This window comes from Egretta garzetta, unplaced genomic scaffold (genome assembly GCF_000687185.1).
Source record: "Egretta garzetta isolate BGI_Z169 unplaced genomic scaffold, ASM68718v1 scaffold584, whole genome shotgun sequence".
Taxonomy (NCBI): Eukaryota; Metazoa; Chordata; class Aves; order Pelecaniformes; family Ardeidae; genus Egretta; species Egretta garzetta.
In genome coordinates, this window is record NW_009259529.1 from 945,214 (window position 1) to 955,513 (window position 10,300).

At 43.1% G+C, this 10,300-nt stretch overlaps 1 protein-coding gene across 1 annotated transcript in view; it reads left to right on the plus strand.

Moving 5' to 3' along the window:
* Positions 1-10,300, plus strand: part of RIMS1 (regulating synaptic membrane exocytosis 1) — a 229,782-nt gene that overhangs the window by 215,038 nt on the left and 4,444 nt on the right. The window contains exons 33-34 of the mRNA XM_035893091.1: positions 4,453-4,594; positions 9,455-9,567. Of these exons, the coding sequence (XP_035748984.1) occupies positions 4,453-4,594; positions 9,455-9,567 (255 nt within the window). The remainder of the gene's footprint in view (positions 1-4,452; positions 4,595-9,454; positions 9,568-10,300) is intronic.

Genomic DNA, 10,300 nt, shown 5'->3' on the forward strand with positions numbered 1-10,300 from the left:
AAATTTAGTAGTTGCCTCCAGGCACCACATGGAGCCCAGAGGAAAAGCCATGCCAATGGTGATGCCCTGTGCAGTCATGACTTCGCTAAGGGCAGTCATGGATGCAAGTAATTTTGGATCGTTTGTCCTGGCATTGTCTTCTCTGAATTGGATGCCTTTAGAAACTGAAAGCCAGCCTTGAGGTATCTCTAGTAGCCCATCTTAATTCTATAGAAACTATCAATGACCCTTTCTCGCTAATATAATTCTCTTCTCAATAACATTTGCTCCTGGCTGCTATACTTGAAGGTGATTAGGAGGTAGAGAAATCGGGGACATGTCAATTGCATTGATTTGTTGCACAAATGTAAGATAGTACACGCACTAACAAGCTTGCTTTTTGCTCTGCATCATTACTTAGATCAGGATCTCCATTAATTTACCTTTGTCTGAGAAAACCAAAAGCAGGGGCCAGTTTCTTGTCAGACTAAAAGGGAATCACTATAGGCTCTGTTTATAATAGGTAGACTGAAATAGCACGTTGCACGCCCTCATCAGTGTGTAGTAGCAGGGGTGCTACAACAAGGTTGTTCATGAATTGCAGAATGCTCATGAGCTGCGTATCTTTTGCAGCTGCAGATGGTGGCTTTATGAGCCTTTTGCATCAGTTATCAAATCTGCAAAAACGTTCATCACAATTGTTCTGTAAAAGTTTTTCTCTGGCTTGTACCTGTTGAACTGTGTGTTTAGATGCAATTTATGGACATCGATTTCCACATGCAGAAAGCCTTACACAATTGACACAGCAGACAGAAACGTACAGACCATTTTGGAGTAAATTTTGCCCCTAAATGGTATTCAGTATAGAGCCAGTTTATCTTCAGTCTGCACAATGAATAGAGTGTAATTTACACAGTGCAGGCAAATAACTGTAACATATTGTAAAATTTAATTGTACATATCAAACTAATAAAAATCAGGAGGAGGACCAAGCATTCTCCGGTAAATGCCCAGACAAGAGTAGAAAATCTTCTTAATATATCATAGCATAGATATTGAGCTTAAATATTTTATGAACTTGTACTGTTCGTATAAAGGCAAGGTTCCAAAGATATATGCAGAACTGCTAGGCTAAACATAATACACAATGAAAATGGAAGTTTAGGGGAAAAAAGCCCGTTATCAAGAGCAGGAGAAACACTGGTAGTTGTTCGGATCCCGTCTTTCATTGTGCAGTCAAGGCACCCCAGAGCGACTGCACATTACCGGGGCACCTCTAGAAATAACAGCGACTCCCAACTCAGCTGTGTGCTAACCACCTCCCTCCCTTGCAGAACAGGGGTTTGCTGGGAAGTTTGCAGGAGTACACCACCAAGACAAAATGTTCTCATTACTTTTTGGGCTATAAGTGGATGAAAAAAATTTGATATGCATAACAGACCAAGGCTAAAACTTCCAAACGTTGTGCAATGTGTGTTTCGGTTCTTAGTCATGGGCAAAAGCAATTCCCTTTATGCCATAAAACTCTTGGTGTATTTTACCATCCTGTCTTGGGTTACTTTTATGTTATGTTTCTGATTGTAATGCAGAATATTAAGACTGAGGTTATAAAATGAAATACGCAGGAGGACTCTAGTTTTCCCAGGAAACATTGTGGATGTTAGTAGCCGTTACAAGAGAAGGGAAAAGAATTATTTTTTTTTTAATCTTCAACCTGAAAAAAAAGTTGACAAGAAAAAAAAAAGTGAAATCCAGCACAGTAAGACAGAGAGCAGTGACATGAAAAGTATTCAGAAAAAGACGATCTGGTATTTGTAGCACAGTAGGACAAGGTTGTGGACTCGCTTATGGCCATGCACGAGGATTCCTACTTCATGATCTGCGCATTTAAAATCTTTGGAGCGAAGAAGTATGTTCAAGCAGCAACATGGATGTTATCCGTGATAATATAAAACTACTCTTTCAAAAAAAACCCACTTGCTATTTTCAACCTCTACTGTGGCTCAAAGCTAAAATACTCATTTCTGTAATTTCGTCAATGGATATTTTTTACAGTGATTATTTCTATGAATGTGTTCATCATTATGCTTTCCCCACAGCTTGGCTCTGATCCCTAAGTTTCAGCACCCACCGTGTTGTCCAGGTGGTCCAGAGCGACATCTCTTTCCCAGTTTGTGCCAAGGTCATGATGATCTTGTAGCCACCTTTGGTGTCTCATCACTCCCATTTTCTGAGCCATGAATAATCCCAGGCAGCCCTCGTCGCCTGCCCACATTTCAGGCTCTACCATATTATACCCTTCCAGTGATTCTGCCTGATCTGGTGGGCTCCAGAAAAGAAGGCAGGGGGTAAACCCCTTAATCTCACCCGCTTTGTAGGAGCAGATGGAAACAGGCACTTTCAGACAGGTCCCAGCAAGAGAGAAGGGCACAAAACAATATGGGTGGCAAATGTGTAGCTACTGAAAATGTGAGAATCCTGCTTTGGCGTGGGGCTCTGCATGTGGGTTATACATCCTGGGCTGCCTTTTGATTCATTTTTGATGCTCAGCTTACCTTTCAGTGTTGATATGCTGGTCATGCAGTCTGTTTTTAAAGACAAAGCCCAGTTCCAAAATGTAGCATTGGATTTTCTACACTGAAGTTCCAGCAAATACCTTCCACAGCCACCTGCACTGTCTGAGAGTGGAGCCTGGGCTGCCTGGTGCACCTTGCCTACCCTAGTCTACCTCGCGTTTAGCAGCACTGAATAACGCTGACCAAGGACTGGGAATTTGTATGAGTTGCAGTGGCCCACAGCAAAACCTCAGAGCTGTTGGCCTCAGAAGAGAGTTGAGGATCTGTGGAAGTAGCTGGTGTCTTCCACTCAGAGGCATTTGTTTCTCTGCTTCTGGGTGGCCATAGATAAATAAAACCTGGTCCAGATGGCTTAAAAGGAAAACCACAGCCCTTTTTGCTGTGGCGCTGTCTCCTCTTAGCCCAAAATACGAATTATTTCTTTGTCTCTTTGGCCATGATTTTTGTCTGTCTTCTAGCTCCAAAGAGGTGACTGTGATAAACCCGGGAGAGGGGGAGCTGCTCTCTCCTGTGTGATTTCTCCCTCTCCTCCACCAGTTCTGCAGACCCAAAGAGCAAGGGCCAGCTATTCTCACCAGCGCATTTCATCACCCTGAGCAATGGGCGGGCCACGTGGGGGATACCAAATCCAAAGCTTTTCTGTGCAGAGCGGTCAAGATCTGTCAGCTTCAAACATCAACCGTGCCCATGTGAAACAGGAAGGTGAAAAAATTTTTGGAGCAATTCAGTCTCCACAGAAGGTGGAGGTGTAAGAAACATTTCTTTTTTCAGATGCTCCCCTGAGCAGACTGTGAAAAGGAAGCAGAGACTTTGCAGAGAGCAAATGAAGGAGCACAGAAATGAAGGGGAAAATGCAGGACAGTGTTTTTGCATGCATTTACATGAAAATTCATCAAAACTATTACTTACAGAGATAAAGTAATGTTACTCATTGAGATAGGCTGAGCTAGATGAAAACAAACAGGACACTGAGTTTGAAGACAACACATGCTACTACATCACAGAGCGACTTTGGTGGAAGTATTTCAGTTAGAGGTCTTTGAGAACGAGTATTGGCATTTAGAAGTGTAATTTCTGCCATGCGACAGAAGAATTCATTGTAGATCGGCCGATGAACCTTGAGCCCATAACCACCCCTGTAAAGGACTGGAAGCTCTCCTTGCTCAAGGGTAACACGAAACCTTCCAGGTAGAACTCAAATTGCATTTTAAAGAATGTGTGATGGAAGCTTTTCCAACTGGATCAAGTCTTTAAACAATTTCATAAGGTTTACATTTCTCTCTAGTGTTCAGTTGCAAGCCTAGACTCTGCGAAGTCCATCATCTTCCACATGGATTCTCCAAAGAGTTAATTCTACTTAGGAAATGCTGAGATGAGAAGTTATGTAAAGCTCATTGTTTACTTCAGAGATTTTCTGTGGTGAACAGTAAGATTTTGCTGGGTCAAAACACATTATTGTATTTTTGATACTAAGTATTTTAGTGCTTAACGTTTTCCTGTTGAATGCATGAAGGTTTTTTTTCCCTGTCTTTTTTCCTGTGAGAGTTGTAACTTCTTTTGTAGTCACCCAGACTAACAGGTTGGCTAGAGACACCTTACCGAGTGTGCGATTAGCAGACACCATCACAGTCATCCTGTCTACATTCTGACTGTTTAAAGGTTATTAACAAGACACCTGATTTCTAAATGTTTGCCCTAGGCTGCAACCCTTTTAACGGGAAGTCTTCACCAGTTTGTGACTGAAGAAGATAGATTCCTTCTTCGATCAGAATAGTCTTTTTGTATTATTAAATAGTAATAGTCAGGTCAGATCACTTGTTGGGGGAAAACTGCAAGGAAAGGCTTTTCTCTAAGTAAGTTGTTATTCTAACTATCGCTGCTTTTTCTCTGCTTTCAGAGGCTGGCAACAAGAAGCTAAAGAGTACGATACAGAGAAGCACAGAGACAGGAATGGCAGCAGAGATGAGAAGTCGAATGGTTCGACAGCCAAGTCGGGAATCCACTGATGGCAGCATAAATAGTTACAGCTCCGAGGGCAAGTGAGTGGCATTAAAAACATCGGTGATGTAAGAAATCTTGGGATGTGAACAGAGGTCCCGGCTCTGGCTGAAGGGAATAGCTCTGTGTACAGATTCTTCCTCTTGAAATGTTTGCAAAACTGAACTTTTTTAGGCACATAGCACAAATTTCTTGCAAATTGAAAGAGGGCTTCTTAGGGATTCACGTTTTCCCTGTCATCCAGTGAGGTATTTTGTTCATCAAAAGACAGCTAAATTCAGACCGCATTATTCAAAACAAAGCATAGGGGTGCTTTGTCTTTGAGTTATGTTTGGATTAACTCAGAGTTAAACTTCAGATGTTGTATGTAAATCCTTGTGATATGAAACTCTGTTCAGTAATCCTATATACAAAGTAAGTTTAGTTTGGAATTGGTCCCAGTCTCTTATTGAGAATTGTAAACCCAGAGTCCAGCTGCCCCATCAGCTGAAATCAGGCTGACAACTGTGGGGACCGGGGCGGCTGCTGAGTGACTGGGTATGCAGGAAAGGAGAACAAAGGCAGATCTGGCCCAAAAGTGTGCACAAGTGCGCCAGCTTCCTCGCAGCTCTTGGTGGAACTCTACTGCATGTGCCAAGCCACAGTCGTTACTAGGGAATTCTTAGAAGATGCCTCCCCACAAAAGGGGGAAACGGCAATAGGCAAATCTGCCCAATGGACCTGGAAAAAATGGGAGACTGGGACTTCTTTGGCTTCATCTTTTTATGTGCTTACCGTGTTACCACAATTGCTACTGCACATTGCCTAAGACCCGAAGAGCCAGGGGCAGCCATGGTGCTGGCAAGGAGCTGTGTAAAGGTGTGGTTTCTCCATCATCAGATGATCTCACCACCCTAATTTTTTTACAGTGAGGGTGGTGAGGCACTGGTACAGGTTGCCCAGAGAAGTTGTGGATGTCCCATCCCTTTGAAGTTCAAGGCCAGGTTGGATGGGGTTCTGAGCAACCTGGTCTAGTGGAAGGTGTCCCTGCCCATGGCGGGGGGGGTGAAACTAGATGATCTTTAAGGTCCCTTCCAACCCAACCCATTCTATGATTCTATGATAATGCTAAGAATTTCAAGAGCCATGTAACAAAAACAGGCTCTGTCATGAATAACTCAAAACCAAAGTAGATCAGCATCAGATGAAGAATGAGGAACAAGAGTAAAATATCCCAGTATTTTTCCCAGTATGCTTCTATGATAGAGCATTACCTTTACCCTTTCATCACTCCATCCTGCCATCCTCCTTCCTCTCTCTAGGCTGCAGTGTCAGTCGGTAAGGCACCAGTCACTCACCGTGGTGACAAAGGGCCCAATAAACTGGACCCTGCTAAGGAAAAGCTGGGGGAGACTGTTTCCCTGGTTAGCAGTATGGGAGAGGTGGGACCCCAGCACTGGCAGTGAGGACCTTTTCAGGGGAACAGCCTAATCCTCTGTTCTACCCTCAGAGTGTGTAAACAGATTTGGCACATCTGAGGCAGCCAAGGTCTGACTCTGGAAGTCACAGCAGGCATCTGGAGGACAGAAACTGCAAGGTAGAGCCTTAAATTGTTGACTTAAGAATCAGCCTCCGAGTAAGGCAGTAAAGAGAGCAAGCCTGGGAGGTAAATGGAGCGCTTGCTTCTTATTGGGACATACTGCAGTCTGGGTGTGCATAGTGGGGCTTAGTTTGAAAATGATCCTTTAGAACTAGGTCCATCTTCAAGGTGAAGTGAACTATCCTAAGCTGGTAGTCACACTATCTGCATTTTATGTCTTGTTTCTGCCTCCTTAGCTCCTGTGCCTGCTCCCCATCTCATGCTGGTCCAGCACCAGTTCTGCCTCTGACAAGCCTCCTTACCTCTCTCAGCGCTCTCATACAATAGATTTCTTCATGTCTGACCACGTTTGTCCTGCTTGTCTGATCCATACTTTTGGCACCAGCTCCCTAACTTTTTGCTATGTTTTTGTCCCAGACTTTTGGTTTGATAGTTACCAGCTGTTCCCGATTCCTGATCAATATACCTCAACTTCATTTCCTGACTCCAAACCCACTTCACACTTGACCTTAGCCTTAAATGCTGTCCCTGATCTCCACATCCAGTCCAATCCCTGGCAAAAGAAAAGAAAGAGCGGGGCCAGTGAAGTGAGAACACCACCGATATCTAACTGTGACTCTGAAGGGAAGCCCAGGAGAATGGGCCAAAGGAGGCAGATAACAAAACTCAGGGGAAACAGTTAATTACATCTTGCTGCAATGAAGGAAGAAAAATATTCCTTAAACATGACACAATGCCATAGGCGAAAGGGATACCAGGGGGCTCTGTTAGTGTGGTGCTGTACTTTGTGGCTTAGAAACTCTGAAGTCTTCTGGTTTTCTGTGATTCTGTGGCTTAGCTATAGATAAGTCCTCAGATACTCTGCAAACTTGCTTGAGTTTGATAGAATAATGTTGATTTACAGCAGCTCTGGGTTTAGATCACCGTGAATGAAGAATGTTAAATGCAGAGGTTCTTGTAAGAAAAATGACTGATAAGAACGTTTTCTACTGTTAAATCGCTTCCCCCACGTTCATCACTGGCTTATTTGTAGAACATGGGTTGGGCACAACGGCAGGGTGGAGAGGAAGCCACACAACTGCATCACATCATCAGGGGTACATGCACTGTGCCAGCTGATCCTAAAATCCTCTCCCTCTCTCCCTCCTTCTTCTGGGCCTTTTTTGAACATTAGAAATGTCACCTTTAAGTTCAGATGTTATTCCTAGTGTGAGCATGAATCAGGTTTTGATAGCACCTTGTATTCAGAATAGCAAAGCTGTTTGCTAGGTTTCTCCTCTCTTGTGAGATTCCCATCAAAATCAGGGAGCGCTTGACTTCGGTCGCTCGAGTATTATTTTGCCTGCAGTTCGCTCTTGACATTACCGTAGGTGGGTAATGATGACAACTAGGAAACACTTATGTTAAGTTTGCACAGGCTACTTTTCCTTCCTTGTGTGTGTGTACATGATGACACTGACTTTACTTCCAGGATGACATAGTTTATTGACAGTATCATGCCTCATCCTGCATTTCATAAGACCGATCAGACGTGCAGCTCAGCTGAGAATGCAGATTCCTACAGTAGGTACCCCAAGTACCACATTATGGTCTTCTGCTTGACCCATAACTGGAGTTTAATGAATTAGAATTAATGTGTACTTTACAACCTTCATTGTTATGCATATAGCTAGAGGCGTCTGAGAAGTGAGAAGGCTTCCAAGTGAACGCTTTCAATGTTGTTAGTTATTTCATAGCAAAACGTAACACGTTTTAGGGGGAAAGGCCAAAGAAACGAGCAAGAAACTTTTCATTGCAGGGGCAAGAGTGAACGGGTGCCACTGGGGAGAGAAGCAGATTGCGTGTCTTGTCAGGAAGGGCAGGCTTGAAGCCACGTCTTGAGGTTAGGTGAATGCAGTAACTGGTGGGTTGATGGTTGAACTGGAGACCTTGAGGTTCTTTTCTTCCTCCATCTAAAGAAACCTTCTTAAACAAAAAGATTTCTTAAAACTAAACTTCTGTGAAAAGCTTACCTTTTGGTAAATCAGAGTTTTCTAATGAAAAGGACTGTGCTGATACCTTCTGGCCAGCTTTGGTTACAGGCCATCTATAAGTTTATGCAGGCATAGTAAGAGCAGTTGGTCTTGAAGAGAGGAATTGCCTTTTTCTATCCAACTAACTAGGGATTGCAAAGGGTTTTCAGTGTGAATTGAATGACTGGAGCACATAAGCCTGATCTGTGGAAATCAAAGCTTTTCATACTAGATGCTTTTATTAGAGATTTTTTATTATTTTCTCCAGTCTAATAAGGGATTTCCTTTGAGGGAGAAGCAGATACAGAGTGGTGGATGGCCTGCTGGGTAAGATGCTGTCTAGACTTCGTTCAAAGTCTGTTCTTCTGTTCCTCTGAATGGTGATGAGGTAGTCAAAGCTGAGTGTCCCTACCATGGATCATTCTTTCTCCATTTCTTTTTTTTTTTTTTGTTTCTTTTTTTTATTCTTGGGAGACTGTATATCTATTAAAAAGAAAGTGGAGAGAAAGTGGAGATTCTGGAATACAAGAAAGCAGCTTGGAAAAGCACATATCATAGAATGGTTTGAGTTGGAAGGAACTTTAAAGGTCATCTAGTCCAGCCCCCTGCAATGAGCAAGGGACATCTTCAAGTACGTCAGGTTGCTCAGAGCCCCATCCAGGCTGACCTTGAATGTTTCCATATATTCTGTGCCCATGTATACAGTTTGTGTCCTGAAAGAGGGGTGGGTACCAACTGTAGATCCAGATGTGGCTACCAGAATACTTTGAGTAGGGAGTGGCATTAGGTTTAGCTCTAATCCTCTAATCTAATCAACACTAGTGCTACCTGCCAGTTTACTGCTTCATTAAACAGTGGCAGCAATCAGATTAATTTAGTGTATACATCTGTTTTCCCTGTTTGTTCTGACTGATGCGGATGGGGTTTGGATGTGTGTATAGATATAAAACAGTATTACAAGGTAAATCAAGCATTCAAGAATGAAGAATGATAAGCTATTAAATTTCACGAGGCTTTTTATGTTTTCTCACACAAGGTCACTCATAGTTTATTCACCTGTCAGGCTTTTCACTGCTCCTGGAGAACTCCTTATCAAGAACTGTTTTATGGACTACTTTGGGTCCATGTGCAGAATTGCAGTGCACTTCTTCGGGGTCCATGGGAGACAGCTCATTCCTGATGCTGCGAACAATTTGTGGTTGCACATCCTGAGCTGCTTGCCTTGTATCAGTAGTACTTTTGCAGTAAATACTGTAGAAAATAGAAACTAATCTTGTTCTGATGCTTAACCAGCTTTTATTTTGCTTAAGCTTAATATTTCCTGGAGTACGGCTGGGCGCTGACAGTCAGTTTAGCGATTTCCTCGATGGACTTGGACCGGCACAGTTAGTAGGACGACAAACACTAGCAACCCCGGCCATGGGTAAGAATAATAGGTTCTCCTCTGTTAAATGAATAATAAGCCAATTAACTGAAGGCACATGCTGCCAGACTACAGCACCAAAAAGACTTTGTAAAAAATGGCTTCCTTCACTGTAAACATAAAGGCCCTATACGGAGTCACTGGTATTCCTAACACGCTAGCATCCAAAATGGGGTGAGAAACAGTATCTGCTGCGCATGTGAGGTGTCTGCTAATCTCCTTTGCAGTTTGAAGGTAGGGGTTGCACTTTACTTGCCACAGATTACGTTGGATGTGACAGACAGTTTTTTGGCCAAACTCTGCACTTGTCCCAGCTTCATTGGAACTAGCCCCAGAATGTGAAACTTCTGCCCATATTTGCAATGCTCAGGAATCAGTTGCTGATAAAGCCAGTGTTTGTCATGAAAGAGACAAAATCCTTATCAACGGAGCTGCCTGGGGCCACCTGTGATCTTCTCTGTCTTCCAGACCAGTCTGCATTTCCCTATAGTAGCATTAGCCGTATCTTGGTTATGAATAGAGTATGAGCGTGTAAGGTAGGCAACAGCGCAGGCTATAAAGTATCTTTGGAAAGGTTTGAATTTTTTTTTTTGCTTATATATGAGCAATTCCTAGACATGCTTTAGGATGCTAAGTGAGGAGTCCTTGATCCACTGCTTTAACTGTACTTCTGCTGCTGGAAATTCTAAATGGCCAGTGCTTCAGTACAGCTGTCTTGGGAGAATCAGCTGCA